Source organism: Rhamphochromis longiceps, linkage group LG20, assembly GCF_057381845.1.
Source record: "Rhamphochromis longiceps isolate RC_006_pf linkage group LG20, R_longiceps_female_GT1.1, whole genome shotgun sequence".
NCBI lineage: Eukaryota > Metazoa > Chordata > Actinopteri > Cichliformes > Cichlidae > Rhamphochromis > Rhamphochromis longiceps.
This window is the reverse complement of record NC_140576.1, coordinates 17,502,632-17,528,031: the sequence shown is the minus strand read 5'-3', so window position 1 is coordinate 17,528,031 and position 25,400 is coordinate 17,502,632. Positions and strand designations below refer to the sequence as shown.

At 40.0% G+C, this 25,400-nt stretch overlaps 1 protein-coding gene across 7 annotated transcripts in view; it reads left to right on the top strand.

The window, feature by feature from the left end:
* Positions 1-25,400, top strand: part of myt1b (myelin transcription factor 1b) — a 149,612-nt gene that overhangs the window by 80,394 nt on the left and 43,818 nt on the right. Inside the window, exon 1 of one of the 7 annotated variants that reach the window (XM_085392747.1) lies at positions 23,016-23,152. The exons of the other annotated variants lie outside the window; for them this stretch is intronic. Coding sequence (XP_085248873.1) covers positions 23,128-23,152 — 25 coding nt within the window. The 5' untranslated portion in view covers positions 23,016-23,127. Of the gene's footprint in view, positions 1-23,015; positions 23,153-25,400 lie in introns of those variants that run through there. 7 annotated transcript variants of the gene reach the window in all.

Here is a 25,400-nt window from a genome sequence, read left to right as displayed (position 1 = left end):
TTGGAGAGGGATGGAGGGAGGGAGCAGAGTAAAGAGGAGCAGAAGAGGCTTCAGTGTTGCCGAGAGCCAAGCCTGTTTGCCTCAGGTCTGACAAACAGGAAGAGGACAGGCAAGAGGAGAGGACAAAAGAAGAGTAGAGGGAAGGAAATGGGGGAGGAGATATATCTAATAGGTGAAAAAGAAAGGAGTTTAAGAGAAGAAAGATAAAAAGAAAAATGAAATGGGAGCAGAAGATAAGGAAAAAATTAGAAAAGTACATGTGGTGAGGAAAGAACTGAGGAAGAGATGTAATTAATATAGCAGAAAAGCAACGTACAGAAGGAGTTAAGAAATGATGACGAGTGGAGGGGAAATACAAAAGGCCATAAGAAATAAGAGGAGATGAAAAGAAGAGCGGAGGGAAAGGGGGAAAGAGGAGGAGACATGAAATAGAGAAGAGGTGAAATATACTATATTGACAAAAGCATTTGCTTGCCTTCACACGCATATAAATTCAAGTGACATCCCATTCTTAATCCATAGGGTTTGATATGATGTCAGCCCACTATTCTACTCTGGGAAAGGCTTTACACGAGGTTTAAGAGTGTTTATGGGAATTTCTCACCATTCTTCCAGAAGCGCATTTGTGAGGTCAGATACTGGTGTTAGACAAGCTCACAGTGTCTTCTCTAATTCATCCCAAAGGTGTTTTATCAGGTTGAGGTCAGGGCAGTCAAGTTCTTCCACACTAAACTCGTTCATTCATGTCTTTATGGACCTTGCTTTGCTCACTGGTGTGCAGTCATGTTGGAACGGGAAGGGGCCATCCCCAAACTGTTCCCACAAAGTTGGGAGCATGAAATTGTCCAAAATGTCTGGGTATGCTGAAGCATTAAAAGTTATTTTCATGGAAACTAAGCGGAGGAGCCCAACTCCTTAAACACAACCCCACACAATAACACCCCCCCCCCCCCTCTACCAAACTTTACACTTGGCACAGTGTAGTAGGATAAATACCGTCCTCCTGGCAACCACCAAACCCAGACTCACCCATCAGATTGCCAGACAGAGAAGCCACTCTAAAGAACACGTCTCCACCGCTCTACAGTCCAGTGGCAGCGCGCTGCATCTGATGCTTTGAGTTGTGCTTGGTGATGTAAGCCTTGGATGCAGCTACTCAGCCATGGAAACCCATTCCATGAAGCTCTCTACACACTTTTCCTAAACTAATCTGAAGGCTGCATGAAGTTTGGAGGTCAGTAGTTATTGACTCTGCAGAAAGCTGGTGCCACTAACCCCACTCATCAACTTGTGGCTGAGTTGTTGTCCTTCACAATCACTTCCACTTTGTAATGATATGACTAACAGCTAACTGTGGAATACTTATTAGCAAGGAAATTTCAACTAGACTCTTTGCACAGGTGGCACCTTATCAAAGTCAAGTCAAAGTAAACTTTACTCACTAATGTAAAGAGTGAGTACACACAATAATAACTTGGACTGAACCACCACTTACAACCACTGGCATAACTACTGTATAATTTATCCTTATATCTCATTGATCTCGACTGCACTACTGTAAATGCTGTATAGACAATCATACTGTACAATACAATAATTATAGTTTTATATAGCTTTTCAAATTTATAACCATACGTATAACCTGTTCAGGCCTGTACATAGCTTGTACATTCACTTCAGTTATAGCCTGTACATACTTACTGTACATACATACTGAAATCTAATTCTAATTGTAATTCTAGAATGTACAGAGAGTGTACAGAAGCGCAACAAAAAGTCAAATATGGCATATACATAAAGAATTTGAATTTGAGTTTAAACACCTGTAGTCATGGAAGTGATTGGAACATGTGAATCCAGTGATTTGGATGGGTGAGTGAATACTATTGGCAGTATAGTGTATGAGTTGATAAGAGGAGTAAAGGAAAATTAAGTGAAGGAAGGAAAGGAGGAGAAGAGAAGAGTGGAGACTAAGAGAAGAGTTTATGACAACTGAGCAAAGGAGAGAAAACTAATGAGAAACCAAAACTACGAGAAGCAGGGAAAGGAAGGGAGGGGGAAAGTAGGGAAGGAAAGGGATGAGAGATAAAAGAAAGTATAGAAAGCAAGGATGCAGTCATGTAGGAATAGATTAAAGTAAAAAACAATTCTGTGGGATTGGGTTTGGGAAAGATATGTGGAACTGTGAGGCAAAGCAAAAAAGGAAACAGGTGAGAAGGGGCCATAGGAGATAGAAGGAAATGGAAGAGGGGAAGACATCACATAGCACTAAGTAGGGAAAAAAATAGTTTGAAGAAGAAAGGAAAGAAAACAGTGATGAGTAGTGTCATGATTTCATCATCATCATCATAATAATAATAATAATAATAATAATAATAATAATAATAATAATAATAATAATACATTTTATTTAAAAATAGCACCTTTCAGAGCACCTAAGGACAATGTACAACAGATAAAAGAGATATATATTTTAAAAAAAAACCAAACAGAAAAACTAGAAATATACATTTGATACATTTGGCAAAAGATGGATCCAAAGAGGAGACTCAGACAGAAGTTGGCAGGTTTAAAGTGTTTATTGTCAAGGAGTGAATGGTTTGCTGATAGAGAGTAGTTGGCAGGGAGATTCAGCAGCACTACAGGTTTCTACACAGGAGCTCTGTCAGAAAAGAGATAAGGAATTAGCAGGAGTCCAAGAGGAGAACTTGGTTCACTTGTGATATCTTGATAGCTAATAACAGTTTGTGGTTAGGAATGAATACAGAGTTGGAGGGAGTTTGTGGGCAGCTGGTGGTTATCCAAGCGTTGGTGGAGATGGCAGATGGAGAGCGGGTAGGCAGACGAGCAGGTAACTCCTTCCTTTGACAGGTTACAGAGAGCTGCTGTCAGAGCAGGTAAGCAGAGCTGGAGGTTTCCACCAGCAACACTGAGGTGAGTGAGGTTTCTGTTTGGACACAAGAAGAGACAGAAGTAAAAGAAGCAGGCGATTACAAACAACAGGTCAGTGGCCTGATCTTCATCATAATGGCAACAACAATCTGGCAGAGAACTTTTGCGTCCTCCAGCCTTGATATACTCCACATTTGATTATTAGACAACGGCAGGTCTGCTCCAACAGAAATTCCTCCCAGGGGCGGGCCCAGAGAGAGGAGCCAGCAGAGCAACTCCACCTGAGACTTAGCATTGCAAAAAAAGGTTAATGAACAATAAAAACAGATATCCAGTCCAGCCAGCTGCCCCACGACAAGTAGAGAAAGTAGAAGGAAAAGGGCACAAGGAAAAGAGGAAGTAAGAGGAAAGATTGACAGTTACAAGGAAGGAAGCAATGTAAGAAAGGAGATAAAACGAGGCTGGAGTGGGAAGTTGCTGAAGAGACTGGAGAGCAGAAAAACGACATGGGGCAGGACAGGCTAACAACAAAAAGAAAGGAAATAAAAGGAGGAGAGTAGACTTGTCGAGGCATGCAATGGTAGTGTGTTGGAAAGAAAGTGTGACTTCAAGTTGTCTGTTTGTGTGTTCACACTTGCCTGTGCCTCTGTCTTTATTTGCCTGTGTGACTGCACACACATGTGTAAAGACCGCCTGTTAGCATTTGTGTATGTTTGTAATGAGCATGTGTGAAGAGTGTGTCCCTATATGTGCACAGGCATAGCAAGCATGTGTTTTTATTTGCGTGCGTGTGTGTACATGTGTGTGTGTGCGCACGCTCCAGAGCGTCTCGCAGCATGCTGCCAAAGGGCCGGGGCAGGCAGCCAGACCCAGGGCACAGCATGACACTGCATCCCGATCTGTGTTGTGACTGCCTCAATTACCCATCATCCTGACAGCGAGAGACGGAGAGAGCGAGAGGGAGTATGTGTGTAGCTGTAAACGGAGATGGATGATTCCTTATTCTTGTGTCTTTTATCTCCAGCAAGCTGATGTTTCCCCAATCTCCACTTATTTTTTTGAGTGTGCACTCGTGTTCTCATCTGCTATTTCACAGACACTTAAATCCAAAGCACAGTGTCCTCACCAAACCTTCTATCTCCACTTCTTTTCATGTTTTTCATCACACTGGCACAAGCAGCTGGATTACTAACCAAGCAAAGCTCCCATCCCAAGACATTTGTATTACCTCATATAAATTTAGTTGACATAATTTGATTAATGAAAAATATGTTGGAAAATTGCTCCAGTGACGGGGCCCTCTGTATACCATCTTTTTCATTTGTTTGGACCTATAAGAAAACATATTAAATAAAACGTTTATAACAATACGAGTCAGTATAATGAATACTCACAGAATGATTTTTTGGGGGGATATTTTTATAATCAGAATCAGAATCAGAATACTTTATTGATCCCTGGGGGAAATTATTTTTTGTTACAGTGCTCCATTTTAAACCAACATTAAGACAAGACAGACAATACGCTAACTAAGAATAGTACAATATATACATATATATACATACATACATACATAAGTCACTTATAAATAAATATTTGGAAAAGAAACATGTGTAGTTGTAGCAGCAAACAGTGTGTTAAGTGGATGCGTTGTACAGGGAGATGGCCACAGGCAGGAATGATTTCCTGTGTCGTTCAGTGGTGCTTTTCGGTAATCTCAGTCTCTCACTGAACGTGCTCCTGTGACTGACCAGCATGTCATGGAGTGGGTGGGAGGTGTTATCCAACATTGTCTTTATCTTGGACAGCATCCGCCTCTCCGACACCACCTTGAGGGAGTCCAGCTCCATCCCCACAACATTGCTGGCCTTACGGATCAGTTTATTAAGTCTGTTGGCATCTGCGACCCTCAGCCTGCTCCCCCAGCATGCAACAGCATAGAGGATCGCACTGGCCACAACAGACTCATAGAAAATCCTCAGCATTTTCTGGCAGATGTTGAAGGACCTCAGTCGCCTCAAAAAATAGAGACGACTCTGGCCCTTCCTGTAAAGTGCTGTGGTGTTTTTAGTGGTCCTGACTGAAGTATTTTAGTTCAGTCAAGACCACTACCAAAAGAAGATTATTACTTCCTCCTGCAGTAATTTATATATCTCTGTGACAACGAACATTCCTCATGTTGCACCAAAACGTGGAAATACACAGACAGCCACAACACAACCAAAGGTTTCACTGCCAACCTCCTAATGCCAGATACAACAAAGAAAACCCCAAGAGGGCCAGTATCTATGCCTTGAAGATGATAATCATATTTGTGTGGTACATTATATTTGCCACGGGCGACCGTGGCTCAGGGGGTTGGGAATCGCATCTGTAACCGGAAGGTCGCCGGTTCGATCCCTGGGCTCTCTGTCCTGGTCGTTGTGTCCTTGGGCAAGACACTTTACCCTACTTGCCTACTGGTGTTGGCCAGAGGGGCCGATGGCGCGATATGGCAGCCTCACTTCTGTCAGTCTGCCCCAGGGCAGCTGTGGCTACAACTGTAGTTTACCTCCACCAGTGAGTGAATGAATAGTGGTATTGTAAAGCGCTTTGGGTGCCTTGAAAAGCGCTATATAAATCCAATCTATTATTATTATATATCATTATATTTAAACCATGTGCAAAAAACATCAAAACCTGTATAAAATAATAAATAAATAATGAAATAATAGATAAATACAAATAATATGATATTCAGCAAGTTATTTAATTGTGGCTGATAGATCATTTTCATAAAGAAACTGAGGCTAGTAAAAGATTTTGCCCCACATTTCTTTATTTGTAATACCAGATGGTATTACATGATAGATCTAACTCTGGTGAGATGTTTGTGCATTCATAGTTCCATCAGTTTTGATAAGATAGGAAACACCTCAAACATGTAGACACTCAACTGTTGTACTTCTCTCCGGATTTCCTTTGGATATACTTTTAACAATTTGAAACCAAAAATGTCAAATTTGGATTCATCACACCATAAGACCTGCTTCTGAGTCCAGCTTTTTTCTAACCTGACATACCTCAGAGGGTTTTTTTTGTTTGTTTGTTTCTATGAGGCTCCTATAAGGCCTTTCCAGCTGAGAGAACATTTCTGATGAGGCTTTTCCAAACAGTAGATGGATCTCCCAGGTCCTGTGTCAGGTCTTTACTGGATTTTTTTCCTATTTCCTTTAAGATACCATTCATTTGTTGTAAATAGATTTTTAGGGTTACCACTGCTTGTTTTGTACCGCACTTTGCTATAATTCACAAAAGTGTGCTGCACTGTGTCCGGTACTGCACACATTTTGTATTATATTTTTGGGTATTATGTTGTTGGTGCAGAGAAGGGAGCCGGAGATCGACAGACTGATTGGTGCTGCAGCCACAGTGATGTGGACGCTGCACCGGTCCGTAGTGGTGAAGAGAGAGTAAAAGCGAAGCTCTTGATTTACCGGTCGATCTACATCCCTACCCTATGGCCCCGAGCAATGTACCCTCTAATTTTTCATGTGTCTGAGCGAACACACAAACTCCCTGAGCGGTTCCTTGGACCACTGTGAGCAACAGTAGACGTGGTCACTGTCAGGGCTGGACCGGCCCACCAGGTATTACAGGAAAAGCCATAAAGCCTTTGAATGAAAACAGATGCTGTTGTGACAGTGATGTACACTGTCTTGTTGGTATATTTATGATTTCTATACATTTTACATCAGATAAAAACTTTGGTTGTAAGATTCAGACAATTATTTAATAAAAGCTAAACATTTTAAATGAGAATAAAAAAGAAAAGTATTTCTTTGTGCCCCCCTCTCCCTGTTACCTGTCCCCTGGCAAAACTTTGCTAGACCCGCCCCTGCACAGTTACCAGCTGTCAGCTACGTAGAAAAGGATCCTGGTGTTATTTGTCTCTCAGAAACAGTTCATAACTTCCCTTGAACTCATTCATATCACCTAAAAGGTAAACCTGTTTCTCCATCACAGCTCTGATGATTCAGTAAGAACATCTCCTGGTTTCATCTTCATGTTTCCCTCTCACCACATATCCAAACCGACATCATGACCAGCAGGTTTACAGCTGTGGCTCCAGCAAACATCAGCTGATACTAGAAATTAAAATAAATTCTAACAACAGCTGATCAAGCGTGCTGCTGTTGTTTAGCGTGACATCCGCTGGTTGACTCTTTCTGGCGCAAAGTGGACGATAAACAAACAAGAGAGAAAAGCCGATCAGCTGATCATTGATCAGTTTCATGATTGAAGTAGCAACAGGAGAGGAAGGGGAGAGAATGAGAGAAGAAGAGGCAGCTGTGCAGCAAAGACACAGAATAAATCCAGCTTTGTGTGTTTTTCCATTCTAGCTGAAGTCCGGGACAAACTGTGTTCCTTTTCAGCTCAATACAAAACGCGTAATATTTTCTCTGAATACGGGACGGTTGGCAACTCTAACTAGCCTTATGAATAAAATAAAGTTCACTATCAGAAACATCATAGCACCCACCCAGCTGTATAGAAACTTATTGTATTGTAACTGTCTGTAAAAAGTCAGCACAACGAAAATAAACTCCACCTAAACTTGGTTGATATCTGACCCAGATAGACTGCAGGTCATAACTTCTTACCTGAAGTTCAGTTCACCTGACACTCGGACCGGCGGCTGCCTCGGGTCTTTCCTCCTCCTGCCTAACCTTTTCCTCATCCACCTGCTGGCCTCTGTGGAAGCTCCGCCATAGCCACCACCAAACAACTGAGTTATTTTTACACACCGGTCAGCATCTGGACAATCCACCACCTTACATTGTTTATACTGTTACAAAAAAAAAAAATCATCGGCCCATAAAAACTAAAAATCACCATCGGCCCACCGGGCAAATGCCCGGTATGCCCGATGGCCAGTCCAGCTATGGTCACTGTGGTCACGCCAGCATCGAATCCATCCAAGTTACATGGTTTATTAAAATAACCAAATTACAGCATTTACATTTATGTTAGACTACTTTTAATTAACTGCTTTAGCCCACTTACAATGAAATTTTAAATAAAATCTTGTTCATGACCTGTGTAGTATGTTAACACTATTGGAAGTAAAAATAACTTGAACTTCAATTTTGAAAACAAAACTTTCTTTCTTTCTTCTTCTTTTTTTTTTTTTTTTTAATGAAGCGCTGACTTGTATCATGAATCTGTGGTCTGGGAGAGAGTCCTGTAACTCTCTGTCTGCAAAATACAGTATATAATGACCAATGTTGGGCAATTAATTATATAGTTACTTCTTCAAAAAAGTAACTGAGTTATGCAAACAACAAAGTTTTTTGCAGCTGTTTACCTAAAAATGCAGCCAAGGCGTTTGTGTAAATAAATATTTCAATTTACAGAACAATCAGCTGTTCTGCATCAAATTTGATGCCACACAAATTATTTGTGCCACTCCAAAAAAATTATTTCTGTCCACTATGAGATAAAGGAGAACAACAGCCTGATACCTGCAGGCCTGACAACAGGAGATGTATCACTCCTGTAACACCTTTAACATTCAGTAGTCGCCTCATTGTTCTGACACACACAACAAAACTATTGACTACACTAACTGCACAAGATTTACGTTAAACGTGCAAATCTCTCACATCTCAAAACACCGCTGTCACTTCTAAAACTTCCCCCTTCCTAAACAACTAAATGCCATGTTGCCATATTATTTTTTGATTGGTCCACATGGTACATTTTTCGACCAATGGTGGAAAGTGTCTTTGAGCTTTTTCCTTATAAAACGCCGTTTTTACAGTTTCTTCCCACAGTAAGAAAACCAAACATTTTATATATTTTTATCATAACTCTGGTTTTACGTGGCCTATCAACACAATTTAAAAACTGGTATAAAGTCCACACTTTTTCCATCAATTGTTCCGTCGGTCCTGCTCACATCTCCAATGGCTGTGAATAGTTCCTGTTTCTTTCTCAGGCACTCTTTCCTTTGAAATATTCAAAGTGTAACAATGGAATTTCTTTTCAATCCTAAATCAACAGTAGCTATAAAGAATACAACTGTGGCTGTGCGACAGTTTTCCTCACAACTCAAAGTATAAAACTCCCTAAAACCTTATTTAAAAGCATGGTTCTTATTGGATTTCTAGATGCTAATAGCTAATTCTACCCTTTTCCTTAAGATAATCAACATTTTCTGCAGTTTTATTTTTTCTACTTATACCCTTAAAATCAACAACAACAAAAACAAACTTGTATTTTTAAACAACCAAAAGAGTTTTATCCACAATTCAGCATTATATAAAACTATTCTTCACAGGTAGAAATATGATTATTATATTCACTAAAATTTGCAAGGTGGGATTGCAGAGAACAGTTCTAACTCTTATGCCTCAATGCATATCTGGTATGCATTTCTACATACAGAATGCAATGAAAGCAGACTTTTTAGAGGATAAAATAAGTATTGGTGATTTGGCTGAGCATGAAATGCCAGTGCTGAATCACTTACCAGCACACGCAACCATTTGCTGTCTAAAGGTAACTTTAAGTAAATGCGGTGATGTTTGCTAGTCTATTTGAAAGTCCAAAATATCTAATTTTTCCAACATCAGAGCATCCACAATGCAAACAAACAGAAAAAAGCAGCTGATGTGGTAAATATAAAATACTGAAGTAATATCACTCTTTTGTCATCCATTTGTTTTTATTGGATATAATATCAGTGTGTAACAGCATCTATCTCAATGTGTTTTAAGTTGCAAGGGCAAGACCTTACCATGACAGAAAGAAACATGCAGTCCTCTATCACTTTTTTGTCACATTAGTGAAAACAGTGGTTGGAGAACATGGCCATATGACCTGTGTCAAAAGTAAGTGTGGAAATGGTCTTAATCAACTAGTGAAGTGTATATAGTATATATACTGTAAGTATATAGTATTCAGGGAGAACACATAGAAAACATTCCTAAATAAATCATTCTTAATATTAGAACATTTATAAATAAAGACTTTGAAACATAATAACAGAGAACAGGATAAAGTTCATTTCTAGAGTGCCAACCTTTCACTCCACCGTTTCTCTTCTATTTCGTGTTTGCTGTGCTTACAAGTCTCTCTCCCCTAACTACAGTGCTATGAAAAAGGATTTGTCCCCTTTCTGATTTCTTGGTTTTGTGCACATTTGTCATGCTTATATGTTTCAGATCATCAAACTAATTTTAACATTGGACAAAGTCAACCTGGTTAAATACAAAATGCAGTTTTTAAAGGATGATTTCATTTATTAAGGGAAAAATTTATCCAAATCTAGCTTTGTACTACTTTGCAGTAACTCGTAACAAGTCTTTCACTTCAATGTGGAGGATTTTTAGTCCATTATTCCTTACAATTTTTTTTATTTAGTCACACTGGAGGATTTTCAAGCATGAATGGCTTGTTTAAGGTTGTGCCAAAGCATCTCAATCAGATAGGAGTCTTTACACAGTCCACGTCAAACTTCTTTTCTTTTTTTTTAGAGATGGATTTGGTCTGGTGCAGATCATTGCTACATAACTTGCTGCTACATAACTTAAATGAACTTGACCTTCAGGGCATGAACTTATAACATTTGATCCAGCATTTTCTGGTAAAAAGCAGCTTTGGATCCATTATTTACAGCAAGTTGTCCAGGTCCTGAAGCATCTTCAGACCATCACATTACCACCACCATGTTTAACAGTTGGTATGAAATACTTTTTATGTTAAGTTTATGGCAGATGAAACTGAATGCAAACCTTCCAAAAAGTTCAACTTTTTTTGTCCATGTGATATCTTTCTAAAAGGTCTTGGGGATCATCCAGATGTTTCTTTTTGGCAAATGTGAGATGAACCTTTGTGTTCTTTTTGATTAGCAGTGGCTTGTCTGGGAACTCTCTCGTTTATCACTTATTTGCCCAGTCTCTTTCTTATTGATGTGTCATGAACAATAACCTTAACTGAGTCAAGTGAGTTTTGCAGTTCTTTACATGATGTTCTTGGTTCTTTTTTGAGCTCCAGGATGAGTTGTTGATTCACTCTTTGGAAGTTTCACCACTGTTTTATCCATTTGTAGATAATGGCCCTCACCATCATTCACTGAACTTGGAATCCTAACAAATAGCTTTGTAACTCCTTCCAGACTGAGAGATGTATATAATTTTGTTTCTATCGTGGGCCCTGAGTTTCAAGTTTTTGTGGCTTTAGAGAGGCGATTAGATTAAGAGGAGATTACAAGTTTTGTTAAGAGTATTTGTATTTCCTAGTGGTCATGAGTTTTAATATTTGTGCCTCCTAGTCTTAGTTTAGTTATTAGTGACTCCAGGTTTATTAGTTCCTCCTTGTATTTTCTTCTTGTTCCCTCACTCTTGTCTTCGTGTCAGTCCTGTCCCTGTATTTATTTTCTCTGTGCCACGTTTATCTGTTTTATTTTCTTAATCCTTGCCCCTGTGTTCTGTTTTACTTTCCCTAGTCTTGTATTTCCCAAGAGTTTCAGCTGCTTTCCCCCAGTCTTTCCTCTCTGCCCCAATAAACCTTCTGTGTATTTATACTTGCTGTCTTCTGTCTTTGCCCAGTGTTATTCTGTTCCACTTCTCCATGTCCTGTGAGTTTTCTCTCTTGAACTTTGTTTTTCATTTGTCTTTGTCTTTTGCCATATTCTCTTCACATCAGCTTAGATAAATGACTCGCCTTTTGTTTGGCCTCAACCTGTCTCTCTGCGTCTGCATATCGGGCCCTCACTCATCAAACTTGACAGTTTCTCATCTGTTTTTTTTTGCATTGTGTCATGATGTGTTGCATTTTGAGATTTTTTTTTTTAGCCTACTTCACTTTGTCAGACAAGTTTTATTTAACTCATTTCTTGATTCAGTAGGTCTGTCAGTAATCAGGTTTGGGTGTTGCTTGTGAGAAACTGACCTTTCCAAAATTTACCTTTCCAAAAGAGTATGGTTAATCACAGTACATTTTAATTTAACTACAGAGGCACTTAGTTATTCACATAGGATCAGGCAGATTTGGAGTTTTTTTCCCCCTTAATAAATAAAATCATAATTTAAAAATTGCAGGAAGGAAGTGAATATCTTTTTCAGGCATTTGGTAAGAACACAAGCAATAAGTATTGTTCCCAAAGTAATAAAACTTAATACATATATTGAGTAGAGTTTACATACATATAAAATACATACATGCTTTTTGTTTGTGTGTGTGTGTTCATGAGTTTGTGTGGGTGGGTGTTGGGGGAGGGGTCTTAAATATTTATGATATGCCATTTTTGGAATGCAGTTTCATGCATTTCTCTTTTTTCTGTCATCATGGCTCATTATTATAATTAGGCTGTTATAGATATTCATGCATGAAGGTGAGTCACTTTTAAAGATACTGGTATGTACACCAAATAGTCTCTCTCTCTCTCTCTCTCTCTCTCTCTCTCTCTCTCTCTCTCTCTTACTTGTATTTCATATTTTTTACTGATTACAGCGATGGTGAATAAAAGCATGTAACTGTTCATTCTGACCGTACGCTCAGAAAGACAAATTAAAGGACAATACAAACACAGATTTTATTTTAGCCTAACTTAACGCCAATAAAAGATTTTGGACTGATGTGCTAAATACCTCTCTCCACTACCATCATCAAAACACCAGCATTTTAATTTTAAATGTTACTCATGTGTAAATCTTCCAGTTACTGTTGAAGATGTAATATGAATCCTGGCAAATCCAAGACATCCAAGAGGTTGGAAAACAGCATCATGTGAAGTTGTCGTTGGCTTACTGTAATTCTGCCTTACATGTTCCATGGCAACTGGTCAAACACTTATCCAAAGAGTGCTGAGCTTTACACAGACTAGAAGTACTGCACTACAATTTGATGAAGAACCTTTTTTTGTTTTTGTTTTATTTCTTTACAAAAATTAAAAATGAATTTTCAATCTGTAGGAGTTGTAGGAGTAGATATGTGACATAAAAATAGCAATGCTTTTAAAAAAGACTATAAATTAATTGACTGGGAAAAAATCACAGAAAGTAATGTTTTATGAATTTCTTGTTTTCTCTTTCCAGCCACAAAATATACTACCAGGGGGAGCTTTGGAAGTCACACAATATGCAGTACTATGCCAATGTTTTAGTCACTAAAAGTAAAGTGGAGATGCTTTCAAATATAATTCCATCAATAGGTTTTATTTATCGCTTCCAAGAAAGTGGAGTAAACAGAAAAAAACAAAACAAAAAAACAAAATCAAATCAATTTGGCATGACTACCCTTTGCCTTTCTGACAGCACGGTGCCGAAGACACATGCACTCACGCACAGTTTTGCAAAGTACTTAGCAGGCTGTTTGAAGCATATTGGAGAACTTGCTAGATTTCTTCTGAGGATGCAGGTTGTGTCTCTTCATGTAGTCCCAGACCGACCAAAGACTCCCTGTTCGCCTCCCAAGAAAATTCTTTATTGCCTCTTTTCTACAACTGCTGAGAGTGATGCTGGGCCAGTTTTGCCTTTAACTTTTTAGAATATCTCCATGTCTTTTTTATAGGTTTGAGATTTTGAGACTTTCATTGCTTTACTACCAAAAGTTAAAATCTCGGGGCTGCATATCCCTGTCATTGTTTGTCATGTGATAGCCCATCCCATAACCACAGTGGTTAGTGATAGACTACTTCTGTCCATTTTCTTGCAGCTTTTAAATGCTGTTAACTTGAAGATTTTAACGTGGGAGTCTACGGGGACTGACTTGCTTTTAGAACCTGCGTGTAATAAATGAAGTATCTGCATTGGCTTCATTTTTCAGTCTTGAAGCTTGCTGCTTAGCTGTAATAGGACACAGATTATGGATGTTTAAGTTATGGTGCTTGTTGAAACTAGCATGGTAAAATGTTTCATGTCCATGTAGCATTTCTTTAGAGCATTTGTAGCTTTTCCAGTATGTCCTTCATTCCATTTGGCATCTTTTGCTGCTGTGGGCATGGTAGAATCTGCTAAAACAGGAGGATGACTTGACACTGAAGTGCTGGCTCCATATCACACAAGCTCTTAGAAACGACTGAGATGTCCACATTTGCAGTTATTCGCTACAGCGGGATGAATTTAATTTATGCAGCACCTGGGATCATTAACATTTTTTATCTCACCATGGAAGTGAAGTATCTCAATGAAGGATTAGATGTTTCATCGATGCGTCTACAACACAGGTCTTTCTTTGCTCCTCTATCGCTGTGAACAGATAAGCTACGTGTGCAAGTAAAACAAGTTGAGGCTGGAGAAAAAGGTGACAGCATCAGTGAGCCATCTTGAATTTAGCTAGGGCTAGTTGGTTACTATGGCTACCATTTATGTATACATATAGTGTATATACTAACTCTTGACACACACTTCTTTAGACCTGACCTTCTTCCCTCCCTCCTTCACTATCATAGCTTCACTCACAATCGGCCCTGTCCCATTCTCCTCCCCACCAGCATAATGACATTTGCATACAGATGTCTCACTTGTGCTGATAATGCATTCACCAGTCTGTGTGTGTGTGTGTGTGTGTGTGTGTGTGTGTGTGTGTGTGTGTGTGTGTGTGTGTGTGTGTGTGTGTGTGTGTGTGTGCAGTTTGCAACTGTAATCAGCTGACATCTGAGCACAGGTTAAGGCTTCAAGGCAGAGCAGCACGTGCAACCTTTTGAGGGAAAAAAGCCTCATTACTGTCATTATCGGGGTCATTATCAGAAGTAAGACAGCTTCTTTGGCTTGGAAAAATAGCAGCAGAAAGAAGGCTCCAAAGTGAGTGATTTGGGGGAGGAAGTGAGGATGGAGTGATGGGAGAATTGAGAGAGAAAAAACACTCCTTCTACTTTGCTGGAACAACTGTGCCTGGCAGACAGAAGTAAAAAGGGGGATTGAGTTGAACTTGTCAGGGCCAGGTTCTAAATCTGTGGTCCTTCCCCCGCCCTCCCTCTGTCTCTTTTTCTTCTTCTTCTTCGTCTTCTTCTTGTAGCATTTTCTTCTCTTGCCTCATGAAACAAGCCACCTACACTTTAGGACATCTGCTAAGCTGATTTTCTGGAGCTTAGCAGCACCACAGTGGTATCAAAGAGATTAGGTGAAACAACATCCAACTCTGGCTTTGTGCTGTGTTTCAATAATGTAGCGCCGTGCAACCATGCGCAAGTGTTTGTTGTGCCTGTTTTGCCTCCAGTGCACGCTTTGCTTTGCTCGCTGGCGCGCAAGCTCGGCTGTGTATGTGTGTGGGTGTGCGTATTATGCTCAGTGTTATAGTGCCATAAGTCACAGAGCTGGTGTAATACAGTTGGATCTGGAGTGTGAGCTTTTTTTGTGTGTAAGGATTCAGACAGCATAACCAGAGAGCTGCTTCAGAGGATCTCTCAAGTCTTTGTTTTTGAGCCAAGCCCATTATCACTGGAGAAAAATCATTTCCATAAAATAAACTGGTGTTTGGCTGTGCTGGAAATACACTAAATGTTAGGACTTACTATTGCCTTGCGAGGCCTTACACTAATGCATACTTGTATTTTCCTTTTTCTCACGTAAATATGCACCACATATGTGTTCACTTGGTGTTCTCCTGCCATACATTTGGTAATGAAAGGGGTGCTTTATGAAGCAAAGTAACTATACTGAACTGAATTATGCATGCATGATGGCTAACACTTAGTAACTATCCACACACGTAATTAAGTAGTGAAATGTAATAATGTAATTTATCCCTCTGGGTTTAGGGTTTAAATAATTGCTGCAGAGTCAGCCTACTGTGCATTATGTGTGTGTGTGTGTGTGTGTGTGTGTGTGTGTGTGTGTGTGTGTGTGTGTGTGTGTGTGTGTGTGTGTGAGAGAGAGAGAGAGAGAGAGAGAGAGAGAGAGAGAGAGAGAGAGAGAGAGAGACCATGGTTGCATGCTTTCTTTTTATTCCTTATGTGTGAGACAGAGATCAAGAAAGGGAGTTCTCAATTAGTTTTTTTCTTTCTCTCTAGCAGCTTTCACTTTTTTGTGTTCACTAACTAGAGAAAAAAGAGTGGAGAGGGGAAAAGAGGGAGTGGGAGGGAGAAGGAGGGGGTGAAAGAAGAAAAGAGAGCAAGCCAAAGAGCGTCGGGTGCTGTGTCAGTCTGATATTTTCCGTAGTGACAGCTGGGCCCAGAAGCTCAGACCCTTTTCTTCTGGCACACAAAGCCCATTAAGTATGCCACTCGCTCAATGGCCCCCACAGCCTCCAAATTGCTCCAAGCTCCTCCCTAAAGTGTGGCAGCCTTTGTCATTGTAATCAGGCCTTGTTTTTGAAGTGCTGCCTGTATTTACCGCTGCTCGGGCTGCATATTTGCCAAGCCTGCTGCCGCTGCTGCTGCCCGGTCTGAGAGGGGGTGAGAAACTGTACGTGGAGAGGGCTAAAAGACAGGGAGGGAAAGATGGAAAGCTGGAGAGAGAAAAAGAGGAGATGGAAGCAGTTGTCGACATGAGTAGAGAGAGGATGAAAGGATGGGAGGGGTCAAGTGTGGAGAGAAGGTGCGGTGACTCCAGATGGAGAAAGAGAAGTGAAGAAATCAGCCTGGAGAGGCCTGGAAGAATTTGACTTATCGACTTGGAGGGTGACAAGAGGTCAGGCGGGTGACCTCAGCGGGGGCACAGAGTGTAGGACGCAGGGCGGGGGGGGGGGGGGGGGGGGGGGGGGGGGAGTGTGCTAGGATGCTAGTCTGTACCACTGGATTGACAAGGAGGGGGGTGGAAGAGGAGGGCTTATTTACAACTCCGATGCTGCATTGTGGCTCAAGCTCACTTTAAGATATTCATATTCAAGTCAGAGAAAGAGAGAAAAAGTCCTGCAGTGTAGATTTGTGTAAGTGACAGGCAACGTGACAGAGCGGTACAGAGGACAGACAGAGGAGCAGACGACGCAGAGGAGCTGAACGACGTGATGCATTTTGGCAGAGCTGCCCACCACTCCCACCCACCCCATGGGGAGGCTCAGGCTGCGGATGGGGTTGGGTACGCAGGGGAGGGGTCTCTAGAGATGACGGTCATCAGAAGTGGCATCCAGACCCAACTTTGTCTGTCTCTTGGCCTTTTCCTTTCACTCTGAGTGTATGTGTGTGCACGCCTGTTACAAATTCATAACTCCCACAAAAGACAGAGGAAGGAGAAGGGGAATCTGTGAGTAATGAAGAGCTACAGGCAGCTTGTGTCTTCATCATGCTACAACAGCATATATTTTGACTGCATATGAGTTGATTATGGTAGAGAGTTGGTTCACAGTTTTAGAGCTAAGTGCACATTCGAGGTGTAGATTAAAATCGATGTCACTTGCTATCATCTAGAGCTCACAAAACGTCTGATATAGATATGTCATTCTATGTCAAACATCTGACCTCTTACAGATTGTTGTGGATTGGATAAGCAGATGGATGGATGAAAGGAAACAGTGATGTAAATTCAAATTCAAATTCAAATTCAAATTCAAATTCAAATTCAAATTCAAATTTTATTTGTCACGTACACAGTCATACACAGTACGATATGTAGTGAAATGCTTGGACAACTGCTCGTGACCTAAAGAGAACAAAAAAGGAAAAGGCTATGAATAAGATAGGAAATAAATATGAAAAATTAAAAAGGGTAAATTTAACTAGGAAGGAATAAAATATAAATTAAGGTTAAAAATGAAATAACTGTACAACACAAATTAGAATGAAGGGTAAATTTAACTGGGAAGAATAAGATAAAGATAAATATATAAATTAAAGTTGAAAATAAAATAACTGTACAACAAAAGACACAATACACAATATAGAACTATATAAGAATGTATGAAGAAAATGTATGGTTAAATGTAAATGTAAATGGTTATGTAAATGTATGGTTATTCATACACAGTATTTGAATTGACGTTGTTTCCAATTTGCAGCGCTGCATTTCACAAATGAGGGCCACTCTGCATCATTTTTTTGTATTAGGTCTTGTTTAAAACAATAAAAAATAAAAATGGTAAATGTCAATGAGCATATACACAGATATAGATGTATCTGTGATATGCTCACTAACACTTGGCTTACCCATGCTTGAAACTTACCCGTTAAGCTTCGAGCACGACAGTGAACTTAACTATGCTTGTGGTTTCAACCAGCCACAAGACTTAAGAAATCAGGGAGCACTTTGACTCCTTCTCCTCAGTGTTTCTCCTCAGGATTTCCTTTATAAAATATCATCAGTTTCTCAGATAATGAGGTCAGTGTACGTACAAGTAACAGATGTTCAGGTTTCAGACGGCTCTCTACATCCAGTCTTCAGGAAGTCTTTACTCTTGGATCTGTATGATGTGTGTGTGGTCTACATCCACCTGCTATTGACATGTTCCGATTAGGAGGGACAGCCAATCAGAGGTAAGGTGGATTACAGAGAGGGGTACAGTGTTCCAGTCAGAGGTTGAACTGAAAGCCTGCAATAAGGATTGTTCCGAACTATGGCTCATTCAAAGTTACCTAAACAGTGTTAAAAAAATAAATGTATGGAGCTGGGAATTAGCAGCATATCTTTATGTAGTTTATTATATTGTGACTTGTATCTTATCATGGGCTATTATGGCACATAATGGTCTTTTTATTTTACTCTTTTTGTGTACAGCGCTTTCTAAATCTTTGTCTGTGACATAAATAAACTTTACTTGCTTACACCTGAGAACCATGGGAATGCCAACTCTGTTTCAAAATGTGAACATTTTAAGACTGTTTGTGCATCTATATCACTTTGTCACATATCCACAATACATAAAAACAAGGAAATTCAGAAGCAGTCTAACGTCTATAAGATTTTACACTATATGCTAGTCTAATGGCAACTATGATTTGATTTTATCCACCAGCTGAATTGCTAAGGCTTAGCTGTCATGATACGCACTTCCATTGTAAGTGATGTTGGACATAGTCCTCATGTCACCAAAAATACATGAGATAGTTTAGGCAAAAGTAACATGGCTCTCTGTTTGTATCAGCTTTTCTTTTGCTCAGCAGGAACAAATAATGGGGAAACACAAAAAGGAAACTACTTAAAGCAGACCTGAAACTATTAAGGGAAATCAAAACATATTTACTATTTTGATTGATCAATAGTTCAGTCTTCAAAAGCTGTGAAGAATACCAAAACCCTGCTTTCAAAGACATCACCTTGGATTTCTACTTTATTTTCCCTCAGTCCGTTTAACATTTAACAAAACAAAGTGGGGGTCTTTACATCTTAGATGTGGAGTTCCTGCACAGCCTGTACATGTAGTGCCCATCTCTCCATCAGCAATTCTGTTTTCAGATAAAGTCCTGCTGTGATCTTCTCCATGACAAACATCATCTTAACCCTTTCTCTCAGTGCTTTTTTTTTTTTTTTTGGGGGGGGGGGGGGGGGGGGGTATGGTTTTAGCTGAAAGATAGCAAATCTTTGCTTTCCTACAAGCAGCAGAAGAGATCTGACTGGATGATTTTATTTAGTTAATCTGCTGATTAATTAACAATGCAAATACTCATTATTTGCAGCCTTCTTATTTCATTAAAAAATTTGAAGTCATGTCTATCAGAAGATATTTCAGTATGGGTGTGTTATTATTTTAGACCAGCCTGAAAAAAGTGAAGCTGTCCTTTAGCAAAACACTGCTGGGTGGACATTTAAAATCATGGATTTCTCAGAAATCCAAGCACCTTGGCTTATCTGTATCTAATGAAAGCTGACAGATATGGGTATGATAAAGATGCATGCATGTTGGAGAGAAAGAAGAAGCAAGGTTGGGGGTATGACAGTAAGAGAGGGGTTGGAGGGAGGGGGCATGTAGGAAAATAAAGTCATCATGTTATGAATCTGATTGTTGTCACAAGAGTGGACTCTGGTGTCCATCTGTGCACGAAACCAGGATGTGTTTCTGTGTCAAAGTGAGCGTGCGTCTAGTTGCTATTTTTAAAAAAAAGAAATAAAGCTCTTTATTTTGCTTAACAAATTATTCACATCGTTCACATCATTTGTTACTTCAAACACAAATTTGCTCGTTTATCAAAGAGAAAAACTTTTTCCCTTCCGGTGGAGCACTGACTCTTACGTCTTTCCACCAGCGCAGCCCAAAGTTGTTCCAAATAGAGATGCTGAATAATGATAATGAAAGCGTAGGAGTGAACATTTAAGAGGACTTTTGAATAACGATGATGATGAAGATGGAGTGAAATTTCCATTAATTAACTCACGGGAGTCATTTTCTCAACAATGTTCTGTTTCCTGCTTGTCCCTGTGTGTGTTTCTGCGTGTATTTGTTTAAACTTTATTGTCACTGGTGTCTCTAGGACAGCTGGAGGCTATGTCAGAGTTCAGCTGCTTGTTATACAGAGCAGAGAATGAGAGGAGAGAGGGTTGGGGGTGGGGTGGTATGGTGTGGGGAGGAGTGTTCACATTCATATGCCTGTGAATGTGTAGTGTGTGTGTGTGTGTGTGTGTGTGTGTGTGTGTGTGTGTGTGTGTGTGTGTGTGTGTGTGTGTGTGTGTGTACGTGAGTGTGTATGTGCATGTTTAGTCCTATCTGGGTAGTGGAACAGAAGGGTGAAGGGGGGTGAATAGTGAAGTTAATGGGCTAATGAGAGCACCGTGCTTAGGAAGAATACAAGAGGCTGTCTGGCATGGCCAGATAAAAAAAACTTGCAGAGGCATTAGTGGAGACCCAGCAGTCCTCCTTAACGGCGACACGTTCTTTGTCCACGCACACCAAAAGCCACTTTAATAAGCAGTGAATTCATTATAGATGTGTTTCTCTCGTTTTTTGGAGCCATAAAAGCAAAGAGATGGAGAGTGAAGGGATGTGGAGAGCAGATGTGTAAACTAGAAAACCACATCCAGTTTTTTAGGAGCATTAGTTTCAGTTTAATGTTTAGATATGGTTAGCTTTGTTGTTCACTCGATGATAAGAATAAACATGAAAACTACGCTTCAGTTAAAGGCTGTGTCGGTCAGATATTTGTTGACAGCATTTAGAACCACACTTCTGTGCACATTCAAGTAAGTTTAGCTCAGATGCGCACGGCTAAAACTAAAATTCATCTAGTTAGTTTCATTTCATTCAATGTTTAGTTCAGTAATCAGAGTTTGGGCTCAAATAAGCGGATTAAGTTGATTTTGTTTTATTTGATCTAGTTGGACTTCTTCGTTTTAAGTAATTTTTAAGTAAGCACTTTAGTTTAGTTTAGTTTAGTTTAGTTTAGTTTAGTTTAGTTTAAGCCCCGTGGCAGCATGTAGAGCTTGTACCACACCTTTTACCTTATGTCAGCTGGAACAGGTTACAGTCCCTCTGCAACCCCATTTAAACAAGCCTCCAACAGTCTGTTTAAGGGCATTTGCAGCAGCTGTTTCAGTTAGGTTTAGTTTAGCTTCATTTAATTTAATCTGTTGGAGTTTAGTTTTGGTTGACACAAGTTGAGTTGAGTTTAGCATACACAGTTGTTGTCAGCTGTTCAGATTTGTCTGTTTGTTTTCTAATTCAGTTACGTTTTATTTGAATATCTTTAGTCTTCAGTGTTGAAAATTCAGGCTTTATGAAGCAAGTTAAGGGATTTTTCTTTGGGTCAAGAGGAATGCATTTCGTGCAGATTTGTTACATTTGTTACAGTACAAACGGGCTAGGAGCGAGCTTTGTGAATTTAGTTTTGTTTTCTTTCATTCTGTCTTTCATTTTCTATTTTCCAGCTTGGTGAAACAATTATTGACTTGTTCTAATAATTCCTTTTTTATGATGAAGACTGGAAATTTGACTGTAGTCCGACTGTGTTAATTTACTGTGCTGTCACAGCTTAGTTTAGTTTGGGGGGATTTTAAAAGTTTTTCCAAGTCATCCAAGTTCTTTTTATTTTTGTTTAATTTAGCAGCATTGATTCTTCTAATAATGTATACAGGTAGCTTAGCTTGGTTTAGTCACTTACATCTACTGTGCTTACACAGAAAGGGAAAGTTGAATTCAGTGTAGTTTAGTTTATTTATTGTGACCATTCAAGTTTAGAAGTGAGTCAAGCAAATGTGGGGTTTTTTTGGTTTTGCTTGAGTTTGTCTTTTAGCTTACTCTAGTAACATATAGTTATTTGCTAGCGAAGCTTATACTCTGGTTAAGGATAATGAAATTTAGTTTAATTCACTTCAATTGAGCAAAAAGGGAGGCTAAACCGAATCTGGTTTTACATTAACACTACAAATTTCAAAGTGTAGACAAGCACACGCCTCCAAGAAAGGAGAGGATATTGTTTGGCAATGTGCAACTCTCTTCAACAAACAATAGCAATAAGCAATCAGAACATTAAATGTACATGAAAAGGCTGTAGAATGTGTTGAGGTTGCTTTACCCCCCATTACATCTTGGAGAGATGGGGATGGGGGTAATGGGAGCAAGCAATGGGAGAGCTCATTATCTGGCAGACCATCTGCTATTGGGAGGGAGGAACTGTCTGTCTGTCCCAGACACAGACGCTCTGAATAGGCCTGAAGTTCCAGTGAAAATGCTCCTCTAACTTCCCTAAATTAGCTGTACATCTGGTACATTTGGTCACACGTGATGAGGGAGGCTGGTGGAAACTGACCAATCATGTTTTAAAAAAAAGTAGAGAAAAGAAAAGAGATGTTGCTAACATAAGCAGAATGTAGAAAAATATACCTTGCTTTAATTCCATGTTTGTTTACAGCTAGATTCATCATTCTGCAGCTCGGTTCTACTTCATTACGTGTCCATGCAGTTGTCCACGAGTTTGTGGTGGACTTGTGAGATATTTGTGATCTAATCCCGCGAAGCTCTTTGTGCAACACGTTTGAATCTATGTTTGATGTCTGTGGAAGTTTTCAGTGCAGCAGCATGTGCAGGTTGATGTAAATGAAGCAGATGAGAGTTTATGTGCATTCAGTCAGATCGCTGGGGGAGCGTGAGTGTGAGAAGTTGCCCGGCGCAGCAGATGCTCTTTGTTGCTGTTGTTCGGGCTATTGTTGTTGAAAGCTGACACTGAAGGGGCGGGATAGGCTCCAGCTCTTGGCAGCAGGAGGGCAGCCTTCCTTCCTATTGGCTCCCGCGCGTGTCGGTCAGTGGTCTGTCACCGCCCCTCGTCACTCCGTCGGGAAGTTGAAGTAAAGTTTGAGCAACTTTGTTAGGCTGAAGTAAACTTGCCAGCAGCACTTGACGGCCGCTGCGGGACTTTTCAGAGGGACCGAGAGAAGGAGCACCGCAGAGATGAAGCTGTGCCGCACTTTTCTAGGTTCGTATCGCTCACTTTTTTAAACTGTAGAGGAGCAACTTTGAAACTTAGTGTTTAAACTTTGTGTCTCGGCATCTCCATCTCTCTTTAGAATCATTGTGCTGACGCAGATATAAGCATACAGTCAACAGACACGCGCCGGAACTTTGTTTTAAAAAGTTGCAGCAGCTCTGTTAGCGTCCAAGAAATCCCTTTAGAGACATTGTGACCATCGCTGTACTGAATTAAAAGACGCTTACAGCTCTGTCTGGTTACACCAGTTGTAACTTCAAAACATCTCCGCGGGGCAAACTCATCGCATGCAAGCATTTCGAAATAAACTTAAGAAATGTAAACTTGAGTTCTGAGTACACAGCAGAGATAAACTCCAGCCTCTTCGGATAAAAACTGGCCAGACAAAGGACAGTCGGTCCCTGGGGGACCGTGTGGCCCCGGTACCATGGGGACACTGCCAAAGCTGCGGGCTTATTAAAAAGTTTTTTTTCTTTCTCTCTCTCGGAGTGTGTGTGTGTGTGTGTGTGTGTGTGTGTGTGTGTGTGTGTGTGTGTGTGTGTGTGTTTAGTCTGTCGGCTTGTTCCATCTGTCGAGGGACTATAGGGGCCTCCCCCGGTCCCATCCTAAGCGCTCACTCAGCTGCTGCCCCCATGTAATATTTATACTGGCTGCCTGCACTCCGCACAATATAGCCACCATACAAGAGCTATAGTGCTGCAGGCCTCTGCCATCTGCATCTGCAGACAGACTTTAGAACAACAGAGGAACAAGTTTTCCCAGCTCGTGCACCGGCTGCTCGATTACTCACACTCAGCCTTCAGAAGAAAGTTTTTGTTTTCAGTTTTTATTTCTTCAAAATAATAGCCACAAGGGGCGACCGATTACAAATGTTAAACTGTGCCAACATAGGCTTATACAAAGTGACACGGTGTATTTTACTTTTTCTTTCCGAATGAAGTGAGTTTACCCGTGTCTTACCCTTCAAAATAAAAGGCAAGAACAAGTGAATGACTTGATATTGTAAAGTTTTCAAACGTATACATTAAATAGGTTTAGATCTGTCCATTCATGAAAGTGATATTTATTTATTTATTTATTTATTTATTTATTTATTTATTTATTTATTTACGGGGGGGGGGGGGGCAGTTTGGGGTGAGTATGGAAAATAGTTTTATATATATTTATATATGTTTTCAAAGTAAAAACGTAAATAGATCGACTATAAATACGAGTCATTAGATATTTAAATTAAAGACAGTTTAATTTTCAGAGCTTGGACTTATAAAAGCTGCATTCTGCTTTGTTTATTTCAGTTTATATTAAGGATGAAATGATTGTACTTTATTTTGTCAATGTTTCCGTTCAAAAAATAAATAAAATGCAGTGGTGATATGATAAAGTTTTTAGACCTTTAAATGGAATAAACATTAGTTTTGGATATTCATTTTTCATAGATTTGGCATTCCGTTTTGTCTGTATTAGTTTATAACGAAGGCAAATATGGTTCAAGTTTTATCCTTCAAAATAAAAGCCACAACAGTAAAAAAACAACAACAACAAAAACCCACCCACTTGGTACTCTTGTGACAGTGTGTTCAACAGTATTGAAGTTTACATGTAAGCATTCATATTATTAGTGTAAAATGATTTTACTTGAAACCATAAGATTTACCTTTTAAAATAAAATATGAAAAACTGACAAGTTTGAAGCAACGTTATCAATGATTGGGACAAATGGAGCAAATATTGCCTATTTTAAAGGTGAAATATTATCATTTTAAAAATAGAACCTTTGTTTGATGCCATTAAAGTTAGCTGATGGCAGATAGTTAGTGTCAACAGTGGGCAGACAAACGCTTTTGTTGCCTCAACAATGAGCTGTAGTAGATATTGTTTGCCAGAGCTGTCCACGGTTCTGAACACGCACAGAATCTCTGGAGCAGCACTTTGGAGCTGTCCGCAGTGCTGATAGCAGCGAGCGATTGTGATTTGAGATTTGAGGCCTTTTCTCTCTTCTCTTTTACCGCCAGAAAACCTCCGTGTGTCTCTAGTTCACACCTGACCTACAGGCCTCAACTTTGCGACACCGGTCCACCCTGTGCTGGATCATGGCCCGGGATATTTCCTATCCCCCCTCTCTTTTGTTTATTGGGTTGTCGATGGCGTTGTTGTGAATCCATTCTCTCTCTCTGCGTGTCTCTTTCTGCACACCACTGTCTGAAATCATACTGATGGCGGCGTGCACGGCCGGTGA